The sequence below is a fragment of the Anabrus simplex genome, chromosome 1, assembly GCF_040414725.1.
Source record: "Anabrus simplex isolate iqAnaSimp1 chromosome 1, ASM4041472v1, whole genome shotgun sequence".
NCBI lineage: Eukaryota > Metazoa > Arthropoda > Insecta > Orthoptera > Tettigoniidae > Anabrus > Anabrus simplex.
This window is the reverse complement of record NC_090265.1, coordinates 894,938,866-894,965,347: the sequence shown is the minus strand read 5'-3', so window position 1 is coordinate 894,965,347 and position 26,482 is coordinate 894,938,866. Positions and strand designations below refer to the sequence as shown.

The 26,482-nt window shown below is 42.2% G+C and overlaps 1 protein-coding gene across 1 annotated transcript in view; it reads right to left on the bottom strand.

The window, feature by feature from the left end:
* Positions 1–1,907: 1,907 nt before the first annotated feature.
* LOC137496938 (metabotropic glutamate receptor 5-like) overlaps positions 1,908–26,482 on the bottom strand; it is a 40,706-nt gene continuing 16,131 nt past the window's right edge. The window contains exons 2-3 of the mRNA XM_068225057.1: positions 17,230–17,530; positions 1,908–1,990 (exon numbers count right to left, since the gene is read on the bottom strand). Coding sequence (XP_068081158.1) covers positions 1,908–1,990; positions 17,230–17,530 — 384 coding nt within the window. The remainder of the gene's footprint in view (positions 1,991–17,229; positions 17,531–26,482) is intronic.

Below are 26,482 nucleotides of genomic sequence, written 5' to 3'. Positions count from 1 at the left end.
ACCGGCATCACTTGAAAAACAATTACTGACCAGGGGCGTTTTATGAGCCGATTAATAAAATTTAAGAATTTGACAACAGAACGTCTATATCTTAAACGGATCATTAGATATTTGAGCTGGATAATTTACCTACCTATACAATGAGACAAGAACATAATGTTTTTTCAATTTGCTGTACATCCTACATTACATTCACATTTCTGGACGCACTTGTTGCACATTCTGCATTACATTCACATTTCCGAACATATCTTTATGCTTTCATATGCTGCACATTGCACAAAACATCCATATTTTATAATACACAGAACGCCCAGAGCCCCACCTGTGATGGTTAGCTGGTGTGGGTCAGGGGGCCCCAACCACGCCCCCAACTCAGCGTGGCGATCAACCACAAGAAGAGATTCACCAGCCAGTCGAGACATACGACGCGCAGTTCTGGCACGAGGCAACGAATTATCTCTCAAAGGAAGGGAGAATTCATGCAGTACAATATGGTATGCTATGATACGCCCCTCTCAGTCGAGAGAATATTGTCGGCTCGTGTCAGAACTCGGATCAGTCTTCGGGCGAGAGCTCGCCTTAACAGCTGCTAAGGAAAGCTCTGCACCTGAGTTCTCGGCTTGTTGATTAATCTCATTATCGCCTCCGCTAGGGACATTATTGGACGTGCATCTTATATCTAGTGAGTGCGGACCGCACAGGGAACAAGTATCCACCTAGCGGCATCATTCATGTAATATTTGTATTTCTGGTACATCTTATCGAGTAACGTAAGGGTATCTGTAGATCAAGGGTGAGGACAAGCCTCAAGTTCCAAAATACTAGTTTCGTTCATAGATGAGCAATTTTTAGTTCTAGATAAATGGTTTACTCGCTATTCCGTATGCGTCAACATGACAAACACCGTGGTTTGTTTTAGTGCTCCCTTGTGGGGCAGGAACCAGAGAGCTATGCATCATTATTTAAACCTGTGTAAATAATTTCGTCGAAAGGAAGACCTCTTGTATAATTATGTCTTGGTTATGTAGTCCAAGACTGTCTATTTGTGACTGAAGGATATTATTACCTCTAACAATAATCATGGATGTTGTTGAATTGTTCCTAGGATACAGTTTCAATCTCGATCACAATATTATTTGGAACACACATTCCGTTGCGACCATTTTCAATTATTAGTTAGTTTAAGTTTTTGCTTTGAGTTGATAGTGGTGTTAACATCAAGGCTGAAATCCTGAGCATGAATTAAAATTTGAATTTGATGGTTAAAATGATAAAGTGTGGTGCAATGTGAAAGCAATGTCTCTGCTCAGTTACGAGGATGGTTGCTCACTTGTATCTCCTCTTGAAAAATTAATCATCACTAATCATTTTGTTTATTTTAGGGGTAAAAGTCGAGTTTATCGTCATATATTAATTCCTTCTTCTGCGAAGCCTTGTGAGTCTTTCATTTTCACGCATTTCCTTCTGCAAAGTGTCGCACCTTTTGCATTTTCCCTCTAATTAGTGTTAATAGAGGATAGTTGCTAAGTTATAGTTCCTCTTAAAACAGTAATCACCACCACCATCATTACATAGTAGTAGTAGTAGTAGTAGTAGTAGTAGTAGTAGTAGTAGTAGTAGTAGTAGTATCAATTATACAAGATGCTAGAGTGCCATTATTTTGACCTGAATAAAACTTCCTCAGCAAGCCTATAAATCTACGGACACGAGTCTTAAATACTATAAAACGCCAACCAGTTTCAGAGAGATGTGATTCCGCTCAGTTTGAGCACAGAAAGTGAAATTCTAACCATGTACGGTAGGTTACGCAGCCATGAAGAGTGTGAAACTTAATACTTCATTGGTCTTTTAAATCTGTCTCATAAAACAGGGCTCGGTGACGAATTAATAGAAATCAGGAGGAATTAAAGAGGAGGTGCTACTGCACAATTAGATAGAGTGTGTGAAGGCTTTGACAACTGCATCTCACAGTCGCAGTACATGATCCCTGGGAACCATAATAAGTTATATTTAGAAATATCTTAAGACGGGAACGTAAGCTCACCGGACAAAAAATTAGTCACACCTCGAGAAATCAATTAAAATACTATCTAAAATAGTTTGCGTTGGGTCCACCTTGTCAATACACTTCATTATAATTGAAAATGATTTACTCATTCATACGTGTTTCAGGAATAGTATGCGTTTCCTTCATCAATGAAGTCCAATCAAAGAAAAAAAAACCATATAACACTATCTTTTGTTTATCCCACAATTTAAAATAGTAGCATATCATAATTATCCGTATCAATGAATAAATAAACATTAGTGAAGTGTAATAACAATTATCATTATATAAAATTTTAATATTTTGATGATGTTGAATGAGAATACAGTACCTGCATAACTTTAATATCTTCACGTTTTTCTTCTTTTTTATTTTCTTCATTAAATAATTAAACACTACTTTATTAAATGTGTTCTCATCCGTACTTCTTTCATTTAAACTTGATACAAAGTCATTCTTTGAGCAAGATAAATGTCTTCACTTTCTAAAGCATTCATGAATTATCCCTTTAGGCCGAATGTATTAATTCCATGTCATTAGAAATGTCTGTAAATATATGATTCTTTTCAACCGTATGATCTCCCATTGCCGAATATCTTTTTTGTTTGACTGCATTAGCATGTTCCTTGTATCTTATAGCCAAGCTTCTTCCAGAGTGTCCCATGTATCGCTACCTACTTGTTTGGCATGTCAATTTGTTAATTCCTGACTTATTAAATACACATTTGTTCTCAATTTTATCTGAACTGAAAATTATCTTATTAGTATTATTATCATTGATGTTCCTTTTTCTGAAAATTTTAGCCAGTTTATAAGAGTGCGTGCGTATTTCGAAAAGTTAGAACATCAAATTACCTTTTCTCCTTCCGATCTTTAACTAATGTTCTTTATGGTTCATTTTTCATTTTATTTATCATTCTGTTAATACGTTTTCTGGAGTATCCGTTGTTATGAGCAATTTGGTGGATTATATTAATATCTCTATTATAATTCTTCTTTGACATAGGTATGTTTATAGCTCTATTAATTAAGCTGTAAAATGTTGCCTTTTTATGTTAACCTGGATGATTGAAGTCGTTTCTGATAACAGTACCTGTTTGAGTAGCCTTTCTGAAAATTTGAAAATCGAAATGACCAGAATTTCTAGTAATTTTTAAATCTAAATAAGTCAAAAGTTCCATCATTCTCAGATTCTATCGTAAAATGCACTTATCCGAAGTATTTAAATACTTTAATAGTCCATCAGGTTTTTACCTTTTGTTCATCGATAATAACAAATATATCATCGACGTATCTTAACCATGTAATCAATCCATCAATTTTATCCGCTATTTTATTATATTCCATGAAATCCATTAATATGCTCACTCAAATATCTGAAGCCGGCGAAACCTGAGCCTTTAGATTGTTTGTAAATTTTGTTATCAAAAATGAAATAGTTATTTTCCCAAGTAAATTCTAGTAATGTTAAAAATTCTTCAAAAATGCAATAGTATATTCGGCCGAATTTATACAAATATTTTTAAAAGAACAATAGTATATTCGGCCAAATTTATACAAATATTTTTAAAAGAACACTAAGTTTAATAGCCAGACGCACTTAATTAATACTACTGACATTTGTAACAGAAACAAAAACAAGCTAACAGACTACTACACGATGCATAGCTTGGATATCAAAGATAATTATATACTGCAACACTCCTACTGTAGATACTATCAAAATAGTAAGAAGGAATTTAATGCAACAAAAAAAAATTAAGTAAGGTGGAAATTGAAGAAGTGAGGCCTCAGAAATATTTCGTCACACAGTGGGGGTTTTCAAACATGTACACAGCAATCAATGCCTCGACACTGTGATGCATGCATTGATGCTGATGATTGACGTTTCGATCACCTTCTGTAACAATTTTTTGCTAGTGGCTTTACGTCGCACCGACACAGATATGTCTTATGGTGACGATGGGGTAGGAAAGGCCTAGGAGTTTGAAGGAAGTGGCCGTGGCCTTAATTAAGTTACAGCCCCAGCATTTGCCTGGTGTCAAAATGGGAAACCACGGAAAACCATCTTCAGGGCTGCCGACAGTGGTATTCGAACCCACTATCTCCCGATGCAAGCTCACAGCCACGCGCCTCTAACCGCACGGCCAACTCACCCGGTCCTTCTGTAACAAACAAATTACACAGGTCCAACCCGTTTACATCACTCGTACCAACAATCAATCGGTCACTGCTGATCTACATTTAGGGCATTTGCCCAGGTGGCAGGTTCCCTATCTGTTGCTTTCCTAACCTTTTCTTAAATGATTGCAAAGAAATTGGAAATTTAGTGAACATCTCCCTTGGTAAGTTATTTCAATCCCTAACTCCCCTTCCTATAAACGAATACTTGCCCCAATTTGTCCAATTGAATTCCAACTTTATCTTCATATTGTGGTATTTCCTACTTTTAAAGACAACCTATCAAGCTTATTTGTCTGCTAATGTCATTGCACGCCATCTCTGCACTGACAGATTGGAGCATACCACTTAGTCGAGCAGCTCGTCTCCTTGTCCGAAATCACCCAGAACAAATCGAGATGCTTTCAGCATCGAGGGTTGACTTCAGTGGACATACATTTCTTTCTAAAATAAGATTGGCTTGGCGTTCTCCGGCTCCTGTATCAATCTTACAGTCAGTTTTGCAACACCCTGTCCTGCCGCACGGTGAATGGTCGACGTAGTGGCCTTCGGTTCATACAGCCCGTGTTTGATTCCCGACCGGGCTGGGTATTTTAAACGCATTGAATTAACTTCTCCCTCTTGAGAGCTGGGCATTTAACATAGGCCTAGTACAAATCTCCATTTAGATGCAACATATTACGCTACTAACCACCACAGAAACACGCAATATACCGAGCGAGTTAGCCTCAGCTCGCATTCGGAAGATGGTCAGTTCGACACCACTCTCAGTATCACCGAAGATAGTTTCCCGTGATTTCCCATTTTCACACCTGTAAAATGTTGGAGACGTACCTTAATTAAGGCCAAGATTGCTTCTTTCAATACCCTAGTCTCGTTCTATCATATCGTCGTAAAAAACCATCTGGGCCGGTTCTATGTAAAAGAACATAATAGTAAATTAATCCTTCAAAAACATCATCATCATCATCATCATCGGTTCTCTGCATATCAGCAGGTTTTCGCATGCAATTTCCAAGACGATCTCTCTTCTGCCATCCATTTTAGTCTTCCACAATCTTCCATTAATTTTCACACTGTCCATCATCTGACACCCCTTTCTTTCTCTCAACGTTTTCCCTTCAACTTTTACTTCCAATGCCTGTATTAATAAACAGTTTCCAGTATTGCCGTCCTTTCTTCACCCACTTTTTCCAATACTTTCTCATTCCTTAATTTGTCTTGCCAATTGATCTCCTTTTTTCTCCATACCAACATTTCGAAATATTTCAACCTCCTTCCTTCCTCCCTTCTCAAAGTCCAAGTCTCAGACCATAAAAAGCAACGCTCCATACAAAGCACTTCACTAACCTCTTCTGTAAGGTCCATATTCAGTGACCTCCTGATCAGTACTCTTTGCTTTATGTATGCTTCCTGGCCACTGTAATCCTGCTCTTCACCTCGTCCAAACGATATCCATCACTTCTGATTTTTCTTCCTAAATATCTGACTGCAAACACTTGTTTTATGTCTTTACCTGAAAGAACTGTCTTTAATGTACATGTTTCTTCTCACTCATGATCATTGCCTTAGTTTTCTTTCTGCTAATTTTCATATCAAAGTTTTCACACTACCTGCTCAATTTTTCCAGCATGATATAATTTTCTCAGTTTCTGCTAAGATCACTATGTCGTCAGCAAATCTGATGCATTCAATTTTATTTCCTCCCTATACTTATCGTAGCATCAGGAAGAGCACCCTGCCGTAAACTGGGCTTAACACACATTAGTACTGACACTATGTATTGGGATACGGCCAGGAAAACAAGATGAAATAGGTTCCGCAACACTGTATAAACTTCTTAGTTTTCCTACTGCACTCCTCTTCTTCTTGAAAATACGTAAAGTCTGAAATGATTCATCAAATGACCAAATAATTTAGTAAGTTCTTCGACTTTTCCTCATCAACTTTGAGTTACTATAAGAGTTACACCAACCTCTGAGAGCAGATGGATTTTTAACAATGCTGACACCCGCTGTCAAAACACAGGCTGAAGGAAGAAAAATGGCCGTTTTTGATCTGCACGCAAATAGCTGGGGTCTTGGCACCTCACCTGACTTGGACGCAGTCCAGACTCCCAAGACTCCATAATGCGACGCCTCTTCCTCAGTACAATGGAACACGGCGCCGGGACTTCTTATCCACATCACACACGAATTAAATGAATCTCAGCCGTAAACTTTACATATGGCAGAATCTGCAAAAACAAGTATGTCTCGTGAGAGCTAGAGTGTTTCCCTCTGTCAACGTGGTTGGTGCAGTCCCTAGAAAAATCGTTAAGAATTATAAAAGCGTAGTAGGTTATGATTGTAAACACATAGTAGGATCAGGCGAGTTGGCCGTGCGGTTAGGGGCGCGCAGCTGTGAGCTTAAATTCGGAAGATAGTGGGTTTGAACCGCACTGTCGGCAGCCCTGAACATAGTTTTCCCGTAGTTTCCCCACTTTCCCACCAAGCAAATGCTGGAGTTGTACCTTAATTAAGGGTACGTCCACTTCCTTCCCAGGCCTAGCCCTTTCCTATCCCATCGTCGTCATAAACTTGTCCGTGTCGGAGCGACGTAAAACAAATAGAAAAAGAAAGTGTGGCACGCCGTATTGTTGTCATATTGGGTTCAATTAACATGCAAGATAAAGAAAGTGTAGCGAAACCTAACTCGAATTACACCGACAAACATTGCGTCAATAGTAAAGCAAGGTGTTGGACAGGTTATGGTTTGAGGGGTGCGAGGCGTACTCGGGAGTCGGAGATCTGGTCTTTATTGAAGGAAACATGACCCGTACAAGTACAATGGTGTAGTCTATCGAACAGTGTGCACGAGCACGGCCTCAAAGTGGTCTTCCGTTTCCAGCAAGGTAATGACCTCCAAAACATGAAATGGCGTATGGTCTTTAGTGCCGTGAGTGTCCGAGGAAAAGTCCGGCTCGCCAGATGCAGGTCCTTTGATTTGACTCCCATAGGTGACCTGCGCGTCGTGATGAGGATGAAATGATGACACACAAACCCAGCCCCGTGCCATCGGAATTAACCAGTTATGGTTAAAATTCCCGACCCTACCGGGAATCGAACCCGGGATCCCTGTGACCAAGGGCCAGCACGCTGACCATTTAGCTATGGAGCCGGACAATCACCTCCAACACCATGCTTATAAAACTCGAGAGTGACTACTATGCAATGCCCCCCCCCCCACAGAAGATCCCAAATTAAAATTCCATTGAGCATTTGTAGGATTATCTTGCAAGAGGGCGAAGCAATGCCCATCTAGTACAGAAGGGCTCGAGGAGGTTCTCTTGAAGTGATGGTCTGAAATTTCCCCTGAAAAGACGAGAAAGGTAATATTACCAACCTCGAATAATATACATTATAAATACTTAAAGTGTCCACATTTTCCAGTTGTGTGTTCTGAATCTGACATTAAATCTCCCATCTGAAATAACTCTAGCCGAATAGTTAATTTTCATGTCATACTCTCTTTACGTACAAGACCGCCTGGTGGTCATGATCGTTAAAGCACCAAGTCTATGTGATCCGGCACCGTGCTTAGTCGGTTCGAGTCTCGTTGGTCGAAAAATGTTCACGATCAGAATGTTGGCGGCAGAGTAGGAGAGGGGGGTAGTATACCATTTCTATCACTAGATTGTGTGTCAAAATCCTGGATTAAATTCCAAACCTCTCCGCAGTGCTCATATGGAGCGAGGGCTTATGGCGCTGTTGATGGTGATTCTTCCGTCGTATGGAGACGTTAAGCATTGATCAGCCCCCTTGATGCTATTCGACAGGACTGGGCTATGTACCGCCATTGATTTTCCCTTCCTACTATCATATATCGCATCACTCATTTCATCTCCTTAACTTCTCTGAGGAGGTTGACTTCAAGAAGGGCATCCGATCGTAAAAAGTCGCCACGACAGATTCATCTTGCTTCACACCCGACCCCGCAGAGAAACGGAACAAGGGTTGGACATACATACCTCCTTCACTTACAGTAAACAGCGGAAGAGAAATGAGACAAGGAAAAATTATTAAAATAATGTCAATATGTTTTTATCTCATTTTTTGTTAAGTAAATTACAAAATGAATAAAAGTGAACGCACAACATGTAAAACTGCACGAAGTTCGCATATGGCATCGCAGTCATCCCGGATTCAAAGAAAGACATGAATCGGATGCTAAGGATATTGAAACAGGCTCTGAAAAAATTAACCAAACTCAATACGAACAAGTCTAAGGCCATGATGATAAGCGAAAGAAAACCAAGGAACGGCTCCCGAACAATAACAGGAAGTAAAGGAATTCGGCTACATTGGAAGTATAATTACCAGTGAAAATAAATGTATGAAAGAGGTCAGAGGAAGAACAGTATAGGCGAAGAAAAAATTCCAATCCAGGAAGTCCCGATCAGCGAACATAAATCTTAGCATTAAAGTAAGGAAGAAGTTTGGGAAATCTTATGTTAGGAGTGTGCATACATATATGGAAGAGAGACCTGGATATTAGCTGAACAAGAAAAGAAGCTGGAAGTAGCGGTGCTGTGGGACTGGAGAAGAGTGGCCAGGGCACGTTGGACCGATGAGAAAATGTTGAAAAACATAAACGAGAAACGATGTTTGATCACCGAAAAGGAAAGGCCAAATTAATAGGGCATATAATAATTCATAATCATTTCGCCTCTTACACAGGGTGTCTAAAAATAAGTTGCGGATACAGCAAGAGGACATGCTGCTTTGAACCAAGAGTCGATCTCCGGTGTTTATGTACTCCGAGCGGTACTTTATGAGAAAACCGACAAAGAAATTGAAGATCAATCGTGAGTTGCTTCTGGGTCAACCTATAACTGAGCCGACCAATCTTGCTGGCCGGCGTGCACTACCGTGACGTATCACTGAACACCCCACTCTCTCGCCGACTAGCACACTGCGCTACGTTCGCTGATGGCTCCGTACCCCCACCACCTTCCCATCACACTAGGGTTGCCATACGTCCTGTAAAATCGGGATTGTCCTGAATTCGAGCATGAGTCCCGACGTCCTGACTGAATTTTTAAAGAAATCCCTTAATCTCCTGAATTTTAAAAATCAGAGAAAAATATTCAAAAAATTCTCGAATGCTTTTGAAAGGGAATGTTCCATATGTTAGTTAAAAATCTATAGAAATAATAGTGATTTTGGAGTAGTCTGTAAAGTAGGTATTTTATTAAACTATGATTTCTTATTATTTCTCTGTCCGACTCGTTGGCTGAATGGTCAGCGTACTGGCCTTCGGTTCAGAGAGTCCCTGGTTCGATTCCCGGTCGGGTCGGGGATTTTAACCTTCATTGGTTAATTCCAATGGCCCGGGGGCTGGGTGTTTGTGCTGTCCCCAATATTCCTGCAACTCACACACAACACTAACCTCCACCACAATAGCAAGCAGTTACCTACACATGGCAGATGCCAGCCACCCTCAACGGAGGTTTGCCTTACAAGGGCTGCACTCGGCTAGAAATAGCCACAATTATTATTATTATTATTATTATTATTATTATTATTATTATTATTATTATTATTATTATTATTATTATTATTATTATTATTATTATTATTATATTTGATTTTTAATATTAACATCATATAACAAGTGTGTCTTTTGGTAATGGATGGAATAGTTCACATGGAATTACCCAAATACCCTCGTTGGAACCATAGGCGCCAACTTTTGGTCTTGAGCACGGGGGCAAGGATAAATATATCAAATATTTTTACGGGAGCAAAAACACGATTGCGTCCTCGTACCACTATATGCATGGGGGCAAGTGCTCCCGTGGAGTCAGTGCCTATGTTTGGAACTTATCGATGTTGGTGTCCTGAATTTCATCCTGAAACTTATGGCAACCCTACATCACACTCAATCCAGGAATAAAAATTCCTGCCTGATGGTCCCTACCGCTGCAGGTATCAACAACCCCTTCTTTAAGCTCACTGAACACCACCCGATTAGAAACCCTAGGTCAGAGGGGACGTAAACCTGTCCTTAAACGACCACCTGGAACTGTCCGCCAAATCTGGTAGGACAACTCACGCGAAATATCAGTTTGATTACGATTAACATTTTTTAACCTTAAGTCGCACGGACCCAGATAGGTTCTTTTTTTTTTTTTTTTTTTTTTTGCTAGTTGCTTTACGTCGCACCGACACAGATAGGTATTATGGCGACGATGGGACAGGGAAGGGCTAGGAGTGGGAAGGAAGCGGCCGTGGCCTTAATTAAGGTACAGCCCCAGCATTTGCCTGGTGTGAAAATGGGAAACCATGAAAAGCCATCTTTAGGGCTGCCCAGAGTGGGGTTTGAACCTACTATCTCCCGGATGCAAGTTCACAACTTGCGCGCCCTTAACCACACGGCTATCTGGGCCGGTTACGATGAATATAAAGAGCAACATCTGAGCATCATCTTCTTAAACCGAGCAGTGAAAAAAAACTTACATCCTAATACTAGAATTCGGGCCATCTAAGAAGTCCCGTGGTTTCCAATTTTCACACCAGGCAAATGCCGGGGCTGTACCTTAATTAAAGCCACATTCGCTTCCTTCCCATTCCCAGGCTTTTCTTGTCCCATCATCGCCGTAAGACATATCTGTGTCAGTGCGACGTAAAGCAAATAGCCAAAAAGAAGTCCCGTAAGGGGGACTGTGCAAGTAAGAGAGTAGAAACTTGGGAATGAGAAAAATGACTTCCCCTTCTCACTCGGCACTGTGGTGATGAACACAAGCACTGTCCTAGCAGGAGCTGTATCCTCCAAAGTGCGCATCCACGGCCAGATGTCTTGCTAACTGCCCGATCTCTAAATCTCATTCTAGTTTTGATAATAATAATGTTACTTGCTTTACGTCCCACTAACTACCTTCACGGTTTTCGGAGACACCGAGGTGCCGGAATTTAGTACCGCAGAAGTTCGTTGACGTGCCAGTAAATCTACCGATACGAGACTGACGTATATGAGCACCTTCAAATACCACCGCACTGAGCCAGGATCGAACCTGCCAAGTTGGGGTCAGAAGGCCAAAGCCTCAACCGTCTGAGCCACTCAGCTCGGCATATTTTATAAAGTATACCAGTAACTACTGTACAATACATTTCGTGTATGTCGAGCTTCTCCACTCGGAAACATCTGGAACATAATAACTTAAATGGCATATCCGTCATTAAAGTAAACACTGCAAATACGTCATGTGGCATTGATAAGTAGGTTATGCGATGGTGGTGATTATTGTTTTAAGAGGCAGAAAATCGAAGCCAACTGTCCCTAAGAAGTACTGTATGTTATTAAAGGCTAAATTTAGTACAGAGTATCCACGTATCCACGAATTCGACGTAGTTCTGTACGTTCTTATTATGTTTCGATAGGTACCGTATTGATCAAAAACGTACATCGTCGTTATACCAAACACCTCACTTCATTTCGATTCCCTACCGTTACCGCCCAGTCCTTCCATCATTGAAGATATAAATTTATTGATAGTTGTTTTCTGTTAATTAGGTATATATCATTCAAACTGTGAACATTTACTAAGTACCGAGCGATCAAGCTATGCGGTTAGGGCCGCGCAGCTGTGAGCTTACATTCGACAGATATTGGATTCGAAACCCACTCTCGGCAGCTCTCAAGATAATTTACCGTCGTTTCCCATTTTCGCACCAGGCACCCTTCCCAGTCCTAAACCTTTCTTAACCCATCGTCGCCATAAGACCTATACGTGTCTGTGTGACATACAGCATATTGTAAAAATAAGCTATTACATGCCGGCTGAAGAGAGGACGGTTCCTATCGTGAGTGAACCACAGTTGTAATCTCGTCTCTAGGGAGACGTCTTCAAGCAAAACAGGTGGATTGAGTTACAGAAACTGGTAATAATCTTGCCCGGATAGTCGTGGCGGGGAACTGTACGCACACATCAGAGAGCTGCCCACAATACTACACCAGATGTTTACACTGAACTGAATCTGGTGGTGTCTATCTAGAAATACATGTGGATTTTTCTGTTCCCATACATGCACATTGTGAATGTTCATGAAGCCATCGTGAAAAAGTGGCTTCATCAGTAAATAACACTCGTCTAACAAACTATTCGTCTATGGGGTATTTCTCGCGTATCCATTCACAAAATTCCTGCCACCAAAGATACACACTGTGCATTAACGTACGGACGTGACAAGGATGGAATCTGTTACGGCGGAGAATGCGCCGCACCCTGCCCCGCGATATGTTCAAAGCTGCAGCGATCTGGCGAATGCTTCCTCATCGGTCTTCGGTCACCATAATCATATTGAGGAATTCTTGTTTGACGGCCTCGATCGACACTGCGAACAAATGTTCCGTATTCCCGTAGTCGCCTGTCTATGTTGTAGGAAGTTAGAGGGTTCGGCAGCCTTCTCTGTGGGAAACGTTCGGGGCACAAAAGCCTCGCCTCTTCTGCGTTCCCCTCAGCACGTCCGTACAGGAGATGCATGTCGGCATACTCCTCTCCGGAAAATGTAGACATCAAAAGCTTGACTTGACACGATCTGTCAGAACTCCTTGCTTTGAGCTGTAAAGGAAGGTCGCTTGCAAGGAAATGCTGTATGGACTTTCCTCTCTCGGTGCCCGGATGCTCGCCACCACTCCACTACTTGTCTTGAGTCACGCAACCGTGTTGCTTGCCAGCTGCAGGGTACACGTAAGCGACCGGTACCGTACGGCCCAAACTCGTGCGCACATGTCTGCATTGTGTTAACTAGTTAAAGGTAGTAATTTCTCGAGAGAAAAAGCAAAGTCACCGCCGTACAGGCCATGAAAACCCTTGGAGGGGTGCAAGGTAAAGGCTTTCACTATCCGTAACCTCGGCACTTGATGGGGTAGAGTGGTTAGCTTTACGCCAGGCAGTCTTTGCTCCCAGGAATTAACCTGGCACCGTACTCATTTTTGGTGTAGGCTGAGTGAACCTCATGGCCATGTGCACCTCCGGAAGTGGAAATCTCGTTTCTTAAATTTTACGACTTCCTGGCGGGGATTCGAACCCACGTGCTTCTGGGCGAACCGAGCACGCCTTTACCGCCTCGGCCAGGCAGCCCCTTAGTAATTTTTGCATAACCTATGTATTTTCCTTCGGAATGTTTGATTCAAATAATAATGCTCTTCACCGCTAAAGTTTTGTTGCGAATTCAGCGCACTACGTCACAGGACATGATATACTAAGCAGGTACCACTAACGATTAATCAGGCAGTTTAGGCAGAAACTGATAGCGGACCCTCTCTTACATTATAGGGAATCACATGCCCTGAAATTTTCCGCAACTTATTTTCAGACACCCTGTATATTGGAAGGGAAAGGGCACTCCCGTACACGTCGCACTTCGTACATGGAGCTGAGAGTCCTAGTGGACAACAAGGCACTACGGTTGCACCACAGAAGTTGGGCGACTACTCGTCACACTTCTTATCACGCTCCAGGATATTGGATTCCAGTCTCTCAGTACTTTCGCCACGAGTAAACAAAGAAAGAAAGAAAGAAAGAAAGAAAGAAATAATATGAATTACAATATCTATTGACATAGGTTGATATAATAGCAACAGTCGCAACCTGAGACCGCACCGAGCAAGAAAGAATGTTTGTCACGCTTTGTTTAGCAGGAAATTTAATGAACGGCGTACTAAATGGCTGATGCACGATTTAAGGGGAGTCGGAAAGAAAAAAAAATTAAAATGACTTTTTCCAAATGTTGCCTTGTTCAATTATTTGGAATCTGCTGATTAAAATGGTGTATAATTTATGTTAATACGACACATGGAAGCATTCTAAAGAAATATTTTAAAATATCAATGCATAAGTGTCAAATTGGGCAACTTAGACATGTTTCTTTTTGAAAATATAAATATCTGGAACCTTTTAATCTAGAAGGCTGTGGTTTCCTCTCTTCTATTCCTGAATGTTATGCGTAGAGGTTTCCGGCACTGCCATAACCTACATTTCAATAGTTTCGATTAAATAGAGTTGCTTTTAGGCACTGTTGTGAGTAAATGTGCGAGTGAACATTCTGTTTTACTTTGAAGTCGTATTCTGAAAAATGACTTTTTTCCACATGTTTGACCCATTATCTCAGAAACTACACTGGATAGGCAGTTCATTATTCGCAGAGAGTTACCTTGTGCCATGATACAGCTACTGAACCTGATAAAAGCACTTCACATGTATAGTTTCAGATTTACATACATTTTTAATGACATTTTTTGTAAAAAAAATTGGAACTTATTAAACAAATTCACAACTTTACAATCATTTGCTCCAACCATTCCATCCTGGTTGAGTACTTATGGAAAGGGTGTAAATATAAGTAGGAAAAATATCAGAGCTCTAAACTAAATACATCCTGAGATAACGGGGCATCTTTTCTGTCAAATTAACATTATCAAGATAGGGCTGTCCGACTCCCCTTAATCAGGTGATGGCAAATATTCCATATTTACTGAGTAAACTCCGTCTAACTTATCATAGTGATGGAAGTTAATGGTGTGTTATATAGGCCGTATAAATCCAATGCTCATTAAAGCATTGCTCTTTAAACGGCCGATGTTCACACTGCGGTGGTCACTAAGCATGCTGACAATGAGAGCTTTGTGGCTTAACATCCCTGACTGGCCTTTATGCATAATACGTTTACATAGTTCGATATCAACGGCTGCACACAAACCAAACATGTCACCCCTTCAGCCCGTCTAGTGTTAAATTGCTTTTGTGCGGATACTGCCATGAAAACAATAAATCCCGTACGCTGCAATTCCTCGCTTGATTCCAGAAATTAAACTCATTTAACAGTCGAAAGGTTAATTTATAGATTAGAATGAATAATGAGTTCAAGGGTTTACTCTCTTAGGAGAAGGAAAACTAGTACGAACTAGCCGAATCTTCCAGGATGGTAATAATAATAACCGGCCTTAGTGGCTCATATAGTAGAGCTTTGGCTTTCTGAGTCCATGGAAAAGTTCAATCCATCTCAGTTCGCTGATATTCGAAGGAGCTCAAATAAACCAGCCTTGTATCGGTACATTTTTAGGCGCACGAAATAACTCCTGTTGGACGAATTCCTAAAATCTCGGTGATACTAGACATTATTATTTTGAACATTCCTAAAATTAATGCAATATATCGATTGAAATCTGCCGATCAAAATCTGTGACGTTACGGGGGTGCGGCTCTTGGCCTCAAAGATTCTAAGCGAACTGACAGAGTTTCGAGCCGAATATGCATCTGCAGAGTGTATCAGAACTATACCGACAAAAAAAAAAATCAGGAGTGCTCATCGTGTTATGTTAAGAATCGGATTGACGGAGAAAATATTTCTTTTCAATAAAATGGGATTATTGTGTTACTTCCGGGTGCACGATACAAATTGACAAACTTGTATTTGATATGCCAGAGAGCCAGCCGCTGCCTGTTGCTGTGCATCAGTGGAGTGAAGGAAATGGAGGGGAAGTGGTAAGTAGGAAGCAGAAGTACCTAACGCTCGGGGCGAATGCAGAAGTTCCTCGTTCGTTTCGCATTGTCGCTTCCCAGCCCCAGTAGTTTGTTCTGTACAAATTTACTACTTTGCGAACCCCATAGAAAGGAAAGATGAACTTGTACCAAGAATACAGCCTGTTTTCGACGTCGTTCGCGACACACCAGACATCCTGAACAGAGTCACTAGTACACCGTTGTGAACTGTGCATTGAAGTAGGAGGGGGGCAAGTTGAACATCTACTGTAATGAAACCATTGTTTCCTTCGTTCAGTATTTCATTCCAATTACAATGTTGTGGGTAAAGGAATTCGCAATCGTGGGGTGACAGCGTTGCTTCTTCGAGCATGTTAAATAATAAAGAACGTTACTGCGACCAACAGACGAGAGGAGAAACGATCTGGTGCATTCCTTGACTGACAAATGTGTCTTAATTACACTGTGTTCTTGCACTGTGTGTGTACAGTTACGTCTGGTTCATAAACGAACTGTGGATATTGTCTGTAAGAGACAAGGAAAATCTTGTGCCAGTCGAACGAGGAAACTTGTGCATATGCGCGTAGCATTATCTCTGTCTCCTTCATACACCCCACTTCCCCTCCCTCCCCTTCTCTTCCCTGAAGCACGGCAGCAGATTGTGCTCTGACACAGCAAATACGGCGAGATCGTCAGTTTGAATTGCGCGCCCGGTAGTAATAAAGTAACCTCATTTTCTCAAAAAGAAACATTTCCTCCGCCAATCCGATTTCACCGTCGTTCATAACTTAACACGAAGAGCATCACTGAATTTTTGTCCATATACTTCTGGTACACACTATATACTAATATTTGAAAAACTTTTTACGAGACTGGTGGTACTGTGTTCATAGACGATCCACAGGGAGTTGACTTTTAATTTCAAAAGTCTCACATGCATCTATGGGGATTGAAAATGACGAGTAGTTTTAAAAGATTAGTCAGCACAGGACTCTTGCACAAAAGTGTTAAATCGTGTGTCCATTTACCGTGGGATCGAAAGAATGTGGAATCTAAAGAATTGTATACATTAAGGCGGAACTTCTATTCTGTACTTCAGCACGACGTGGCCTGAACAGAGGAAATTAAAGGCCATAAATTGTCATTTACGCTATGAAGTATATGATGATGATCTTTACAAAACGCACACGTAATATTTTATGTCGCATTTCCTGAGCATGAAGTGGCGCCAATCACCATGCGGAATAAGAGAATCTTACTTCTGTGATCGCTGGAGACATCCTTGGTTATTTTTAATTAGTTCGGGGGTTGACGGCAGCATGATGCTTCCCATAAAACATGATCATTTTGGGAAAATTCTACCCCCAAACAATCACGAGGAATTGAACTAGGTGGTTATGACAGCTGCTAATCATGACTCCAATCATCACAAAGAATAGCACACGAGAGGAAGAAGCGTACAAGTACCACTTACCGTCAGTGTTGACCGCTGACACGTAGGTCCAGTTGTATCGCCGTACTATGTCCACCATGACCTGCGCCTGGTAGTAGTCCGACGGCACTACCCTGAGGAAGTAGTTGAAACGGCTCTTGTCACTGAGATCTTTGCTGGTGGTGGAGTATCCCACCTGGGGGATCTGGAACAGCTGCAGCAGGTTCTGCACCTGAATAGCTACCGAACTGGAGGCGGGACCCACCACGCCTATTAGAGGGGCCCGCCGGGAGGCTGTGGAGCCCTGCCGTGGAGAGATCACGGACACCTCTTGGTCATCAGTCTAGAACAGATAGCAGAACCCTAATTTGTAACTACCAGCGTTACCTAGTACATATAGATGAGTATACAGGTGTTGCAAACCTAACAGTAAAACTTAAAGAACGTTTCTCCAAACACATAACTGCACGACAAGTGGTTTCGGTGTACTGAAGATTTTTGTCTACACCTTTTTGATGTAGCCAATGAACCTTCAATAGCTCGAAACTACTTTTCGTGCAGTTTTCATCCTTTGCAGAAATGCTCCTTATTAACAAAGGAGACATAAATCACCAAGACTAACATTTTGTACAGGAATACCCAGGGTGCCCCAGAAGGAATGGTCAATATCTATCTATCTATCTATCTATCTATCTATCTATCTATCTATCTATCTATCTATCTAAAATAAGAGTTTTGTCTGTACATTGCTAAGAATTTGAAAAGAATGGTATTTCTGTATCGGTCATGTCCACAGTAACAAGGAAATGCACTTCTTTCTTTTCCGTAATGTCTGTCTGTCTGTCTGTCTGTCTGTCTGTCTGTCTGTCTGTCTGTCTGTCTGTCTGTCTGTCTGTCTGTCTGTCTGTCTGTCTGTCTGTCTGTCTGTCTGTCTGTCTGTCTGTCTGTCTGTCTGTCTGTCTGTCTGTCTGTCTGTCTGTCTGTCTGTCTGTCTGTCTGTCTGTCTGTCTGTCTGTCTGTCTGTCTGTCTGTCTGTCTGTCTGTCTGTCTGTCTGTCTGTCTGTCTGTCTGTCTGTCTGTCTGTCTGTCTGTCTGTCTGTCTGTCTGTCTGTCTGTCTGTCTGTCTGTCTGTCTGTCTGTCTGTCTGTCTGTCTGTCTGTCTGTCTGTCTGTCTGTCTGTCTGTCTGTCTGTCTGTCTGTCTGTCTGTCTGTCTGTCTGTCTGTCTGTCTGTCTGTCTGTCTGTCTGTCTGTCTGTCTGTCTGTCTGTCTGTCTGTCTGTCTGTCTGTCTGTCTGTCTGTCTGTCTGTCTGTCTGTCTGTCTGTCTGTCTGTCTGTCTGTCTGTCTGTCTGTCTGTCTGTCTGTCTGTCTGTCTGTCCACGCATCACTAGGAAACGGCTACAGAGAATTTAATGAAAATCGATATGCAAAGTCTGGGAATAAGTCGCTAAAATCTAAGCCACAAATAATGTTATTCACGCTGATAGAAATGGTACTTTAGGGGAAGGCCTAAAATTTAATTCACACGGATTCACACGGGTAATAAGGAACATTTTGGCCTACAATAAAGTGGAAGTATATGACGGAATATGGACCTCAAACGAAATAATCCAGACAAATGTAGTTCTGCAAGGGGACCGAAGTGAATTCTTCTTCGCCGAGAGTCATTTTGTTTTCCGCTGCTAGTTTTTTCCCTTTTCGGAAAGTTATGTACACCGTGTTTCTTTAGTTTATGTTCAGATCGTATAATAGCCTGACTGCCACCGTCTCAATCTCTATATAGGATTGAGACGGCAGTGAGCCTGACTGAATACTGGCGGGAAATAGCCGGGGAGTTAGAAAACTTTCTTCCTTAGCATTCCATTCCTCTGGTTCATGCATTTTATGATAAGCTGGTACGTAACACACTGGTTCTTCATAGTATTCCAGTTATTCGATCCCTATTCTGACGCGCTGTTTTAAATGAGCAGTGTGCATACTTAAGGCAGAGGCTAACTTAGTAGTAGTAGTATGGCCTGGTCTAGAATAATAATTTAGGCCTATTCCAAATCATAGCACCACAATTCACTAAATAACTCACAATTCAACCCTGAAAAGAGCCGTTTCTTAAGAAAAGCTACTTCCTCTTCACTTGTATTACATTCTACATTCATTTTATTCCAAATTATCAATGAAGAATAATTTGCATCCAAGTCAGATAGATTTTTCCGCCGCCAGTGTAGTGAACTAATATTTTCCGACTCAACGGATACTCCTAGGAAATAGATTGGTAAAAGGGGCTTATTTTTCCCCTGGGAGTCTTCAGTATTCGACCATCTCCCCGCCGAAAACAAAAAAGACGAAGAGTGTTCACGAATCACGGCTGTCTGCGGCTTGGTCATTCCAGCTCTGGAACTTCGGACTGTTAGATCGGTAGTGTAGTCCTGTTCGTTAAAAGTGAGAAAATGTGTGGTGTTTCATTTGATCGAGTATGTCATATGAAAGCATTGCTTTTAATCACGCCATTCCTACTGACGCCATTGTTCATTTCAGTTCGTAATACCATTAAGACAGTCTTTCTGAGGATGTAAAAAGGCAGTATGTAAAAAGTAAGTGTCTACCATTATAATGAAAACTCCCAAACCTGATTGTGACTGATGGTATGCAAGTGGGTCTACCATTGCAGTGAAAATTCCTTAACTCAGTCTTCATATGAGAAAAGATGTTTGGTGACTTCCCCGTCGCGTTTCTAGGGTAACGTTAAGAGCTATGCAATTTAATATAATCTTGCTCACAACGTGTACACTAGAATTCCGTATACAATGTAGAATTCCGTAGAGAAGCACGGGTACATCAGCTAGTTCAGGGATATGACAGTAACGATCATTTGAAACAAAAAACATATTGACATATGTCCTATTCCGAATGGTTTCCAAGATAGAACACATTTAATGTACTTTTTGGGGGGCTAGTGGCGCGCACGTATGTGCCTTATCGACCCAACCTATTTTACGATATATTCTAGCAAGTTAGAATATCTAGGAGTCATTATTAATAGTAAAGGCACCTGGAATGATCATATTAGGGGGGCGAGGAACAGAGGGTGGGCCGCCCTAGTCTCAGTCAAAAACGTGCTAGCGAAATATCCGGGTATCAATTATAAAACCCTGAGGTTAGTCCTAAGATCGGTGATTTTCGGGAGGGTATTGTATGGCGCTGAAGTTTGGGGGTTGGATGACAAAAGAGTTGAGTTAAGACGAATTATTACTAATTTCGGTAAGATGGTGATGGGACTCCCGATGTGCACAGCCAATGCAGGGGTGGAATTAATGTGTGGGGAGGATTTGGAATCTGAGTGTGTGAAAAGAATAGTTAGATACTGGATGAATTTGAAAATACAGGAAGGAGGGAGGAGATTACAGACCGCGTACGAACAACAACGGGAGAGTATGTATAAGGGATGCTAACTAGATAACATTAAGGGATAATTGGAGATGATAGGCCTGGGGTACATGTGGGAAGAGGTGTGGACGAAGACAGAAGCTAGAGGGATGAAGGTACTGGTAAGGAGGATTAGAGATGTGGGTAGACATAAATTATTGGCCGAAAGTAGGGCATATGTCCATATGCAGTTTTTGCTTCAAATCGTTCTTGTCACATCCCTGAATACTGACAATTCCTCCTGGAACACTCTATATGTCTGCTTACGTCAGCGATTGGCTCAGGGATATGTGTACAAATTCTTTAATTTGACCTGCTTAAGACTGTTACTATCAACTTCAACGATGAAGTGAGGAAGTAGTATCATTATGTCCCGCTACTCACTCATAGTTTACATCCAAACAGCAACCAGTTTAGAGTGAACATTACTCCTGCTAAGAGTCATCTGATAGCCAAATTTGGGAAATGATGAATAGGCCGGCTACCGAGATTACTTGATCTCACATGCCTTGATTTCTTACTCTGGAGACATACCAAGAAGAATGAGAGACTGAATCAGAAGAAAGTTTCGTCTACGAATTTTTGTCGTCAATGGAACTACTCCTGACATGCCAGAAGTCTTCGGATATGTACAACAATCAATGCTCGGACATTTTTATGCATGCATTCATGCTGATTGTTACACACTCTAGCGCCTTCTGCGAGCAAACAACTGTCCCTAGGTTCTTCCAACCAAAGAAGTTTAGCTTGGTTTGTTCTATCTAATAATATAATAGGAGTCCCTGTGGCTCAGGCGGCAGCGGACCCAATTATCACCGCTGGGTTCCATGGTTCAAATCCCGGTCACAAAGTGAGATTAGTACTGGACAAAGAGGAGGTGCGATAAGTTTTTCTCCGGGTACTCCGATTTTTCCTGTCATCCTTCATTCCAGCAACACTCTCCAATATCATTTCATTTCATCTGTCAGTCATTAATCATTGCTCCAGAGGAGTACGGCAGGCTTCGAAAGCCGGCACAAATCCTATCCTCGCCGATAAGTGGGGCTTCATTCGCTTCAATCCAGACCCGGTCGAATGACTGGAAACAGGCTGAGGATTTTCATTATTATTATTATTATTATTAATAATAATAATAATAATAATAATAATAATAATAATAATAATAATAATAATAATAATATGTGTATGTACAGATAGTATTTCAGCACCTGTATATGAGAAAGTTCTTATACGAACACACTCATACAGGCAACAAGCACTAATCTATACAACCTTTAGGACATTATTCTATGTTTGGACCAAGCAGAGGACGGGTGGTCACGGCTCTACCGAGGCTCTACGCCTCTGTATTCAGGAGACGGGAAGGGGCTGGTCCCCACCGTTGGCTATCCTGATAACGGGTTTCCGTGGTTTTCCTTTCTCTTGCATTAAGGCGAATGCCGCGACAGTTCCTAACATAGGCCATGGCCACCAACCACCTCACTTTCTCCGCATATCTCTTCCCCGATACTAATCTCCTAGCCTGAGAGACGGCGTCACCGCCTAGGACGCCCGCCTTCCCCTTCAGGGGAGAAATAAAAAGGTTTTAGTATTAGTAGTAGCTCTATGTTTTCTTCAATTTATTACTCTGGGGTTGTAAAAGTTATAGTCTATGGAATTATCCGATTTTACTACTTAATGTATTGGTACATTTGTGGTGTAGTGTTCCATTCTCGCGTCCTATCCCATGTACTATAGATAACGGCTGAGTGATCTAATAGGTTGCCCTGAGAAAATGGAAATGACAGGGATAACTTAGTGGTTGATAGTAGTATACAAAATAAAGTCGTAAGAAAACAATGAAAATCTGTAGGCCTACATGATAAAGCCTACTATCTATTCTGCCTGAGATAGAGAAAATGAAGCCTATCTGCAGATGGAAAATGGTGGAAAATCTTCAAGATAAAAAAAAATTAGGCAGACAAATGTTTCGAGAGTGCATAAAATTAAATATTTCATTGCCGGATCGAATTTAACCCAGGCACCGTGCTCTGGGGTTTCTTTCATGATCAGTTTAATTTATTTTATTCCCCACTTTTCGCTTTCCGATTATTATTATTATCATCATCATCATCTGTTTACCCTCCAGGTTCGGTTTTTCCCTCGGACTTAGCGAGGGATCCCACCTCTACCGCCTCAAGGGCAGTGTCCTGGAGCTTCAGACTCTTGGTCGGGGAATACAACTGGGGAGTATGACCAGTACCTCGCCCAGGCGGCCTCACCTGCTATGCTGAACAGGGGCCTTGTGGAGGGATGGGAAGATTGGAAGGGATAGGCAAGGAAGAGGGAAGGAAGCGGCCGTGGCCTTAAGGTAGGTACCATCCCGGCATTCGCCTGGAGGAGAAGTGGGAAACCACGGAAAACCACTTCCAGGATGGCTGAGGTTAGAATCGAACCCACCTCTACTCAGTTGACCTCCCGAGGCTGAGTGGACCCCGTTCCAGCCCTCGTACCACTTTTCAAATTTCGTGGCAGAGCCGGGAATCGAACCCGGACCTCCGGGGGTGGCAGCTAATCACGCTAACCACTACACCACAGAGGCGACTATTATTATTATTATTATTATTATTATTATTATTATTATTATTATTATTATTTAATTCATAATAAATGAATAACAATTTAGTAGTCACGTGTAACTAATGAAGGGAACTGTTTTTATTGACACAGAAAATTATGTTCCATCATTCTTTGCTTTGCCAACTACATAGTGTAGGAATTGCGTGTCGTTCTCTTACTCGGACACCGTCCACCTCCTTGGCTGAATGGTCAGCGTAGTCGCCTTCGGTTCAGAGGACCCCGTGTTCGATTCACAGCCGGGTCGGAGATTTTATGCTTCAGTGGTTATTTCCATTAGTCGGGGACTGGGGGTTTGTACTGTTCCCAATATTTCTGCAACTCACACACACAATACTGCAACACACAATCACGCCGTTAACATACACGGCGGATGCCGCCCACCCCCATTGGGGTGTGTGCCTTACACGAAAACATAATAATAATAATAATAATAATAATAATAATAATAATAATAATAATAATAATAATAATAATAATAATATAATCAGGTACTACAACAAATATGGTTCCAGAACACTAAAAGTTGTAGTTCCTAAATTTTTGAACAAGTTGCCCTCACACACTTGAGAACAAAATATCAACTAAAACACACGTGAAACTCCAACACCCTTGGTGTACAGTGATTGAGTAAATGTCATGGGATAGCGGAGCACTGATGCGCAGGTGTGTTGCCTGCGCACCACACGCCCCCTGTGCCAGCGGAAGTTGTATACGAGACTTTGTGAGCAGTGGATGTGCATGTGACACTTGTAACATGGAACGTCGTCATGAGCTGACACCGTTCGAACGGGGTATGGTGGTCGGTGCCCGACGGATGGAAAGTGCAATTTCGGAAGTGGTGCGGGAATTCGGCTTCACACGATCAACCGTGTCCAGGGTGTATCGTGAATGGTTGAATGCGGGTGTCACCGTCCACAAAATACGAACGACCGGCCGTCCAGCCACCCTCGATGACCGTGACCGGCGACATCTGAGACGGATTGTCAATAGTGACATACGGGCAACCGTGCAACAAATCACGGCTCAATTCAACACAGGCCGTGCTAGACCCGTCTCCCAGCGGACAGTCCGTAGGAACATGGGTTCTATGGGATATGGGAGCCGGCGCCGCACACGGGTGCCACTGTTAACCCAACGTCATCGGGCACAACGACGCGCATTTGTCGCCAGTCACCAGGGATGGACACTGGAAAAATGGCGTAACGTGATATGGTCGGACGAATCACGATTTCAACTTCACCATGCCGATGGGAGGCACCGTGTATGACGCAGACCACATGAAGCGATGGTTCCCGCCTGCTTGGAAGGTGTGGTCCAGGGCGCTGGTGTCTGTGTTATGGTCTGGGGTGCATTTTCCTGGTATGGAATGGGCCCCCTAGTTGTTCTGGAAGAGACTGAATGGTACGCGGTATGTTGAACTGCTCGGAGACCATCTCCACCCATTTTTGGCCTTCCAGCGCCCAGACGGTTCTGCGGTGTTTCAAGATGATAACGCGCCACCACATCGCTCCCACATCGCCCTGGAATGGTTCCAGGAACATGCAGCGGAGGTCCAACCACTGCCATGGCCACCCAGGAGTCCCGATATGAACCCTATCGAGCATATCTGGGATGTCCTGGAACGCAGGCTCCGTGTCATGGATCCTGCACCCACGAACAGACCAGCATTGGCGGCCGCTCTGCAAACGATTTGGTGTCACCTGCGTCCAGAGGACTACCCGGGACTTGTCGACTCATTTCCGCGGCGTCTCACTGCAGTTTTCAGGGCCAGAGGAGGCCCCACACGCTATTAGGTGACTATTCCATGATATATTTACTACGTTAGTGTACATCCAGAATAATCGAAGAATTTTAATCCTTGGTCTGAGATTTGTGTTTACTCGGCATTTTGAGGTCAACTCTGAATCTTTCCTATATTAAAGAGGACGGACACGGTAAAAGGGAATCCAAGCAATGATGCAAAGAATGTCGTAATTTTGACCACCTCAATAGCTGCCGGCTATCTGGCGACAAACGTAAAATAATCAATTTATTTTGTACTGGTTCAATGTCGTACTAATACATGGAAGATTTCCGGCAACGGAAGGATGGGAAAGGAGTCAGATAGTGAAAATAGCTGCCGTTGTCTTAATTAACGTATCACTCCAGCATTTGCCTTGTGTTAACATGGAGAAACTACGGAGAACCACCTTCAAAGGTTTCCGACGAACTCACCTTCTCCTAAACGCAAGTTACGTGACCCGAACCGCACAACTCGGTAAGCATTTTAAGCCTTCAGGTATTTAGTTCAGTGGTCGCTTCCCATACCCTAGGCTGGGAGATTCTATCCTGACATAGTCAAGTCAAATTTTAGAGTGCTTAAATACAAGTCAGTAGATTTAATGCCATGTAACCAATAGAGATACAAGGCAATACTGTTGCTTTACGAGACGGCTGATGCCGGGGCCTCAATTTTACATGAAAACCGAACCACAGGGATATGTTTCGTCCTTTCAAAAATTCCAGGTGCATTTTGGTTCATAATTCTCTCTCTGATCGCCTTGGTAAGAATCTTCTGACAACTTCACTCAGGTGCAACACCATTTACAAGAGTACATGATGAAATGAAGTAATCTCTAAAGGCAACATAAATACCGTAGCCCATACCTACACTGGAACCGGCAGCGAAGTTCTTCAACCCAGAGGCTTGGCCTGGGCTACGGCAACAGGCCCTTAAATTAGCTGTTGGAACGTAAATACATACCACAGACTCTCTTACAGGAGACCGACTCCAGTCACTAGGACCTCACGACCGATTGGTTACCAATGCAACCAGCACTACAATCGTGTTCGAACATTTGTATGCACACAAAAGCCAACACAACACAGTAATATCAAAACAAAACAAAACTTAACAGCGCTATACACTGTACAACGTGGCCTTGTGACCTATTGACGGACGTCTACTTTCCTTGCACAGTACTGAGTTTCGTGTGGTCAGAATAGAAGATCCCATCACTACGAATGCCACTTTAAAAGATTACCAACGCTACTCTTTATCACAAAATATTTCATTACTCTCACTTGGCTGAATAAATCTAGTTCTACCGGGCTAGTTGGCCGAGCGGTTACTGGCGCTCAGCTGTAAGTTTGCATCCGGGAGATAGTGGGTTCGAGCCCCACTGTCGGCTAACCTGAAGATGGTTTTCCGTGGTTTCCCATTTTCACACCACGCAAATGCTGGGGCTGTACCTTACTTACGACCATGGGCGCTTCCT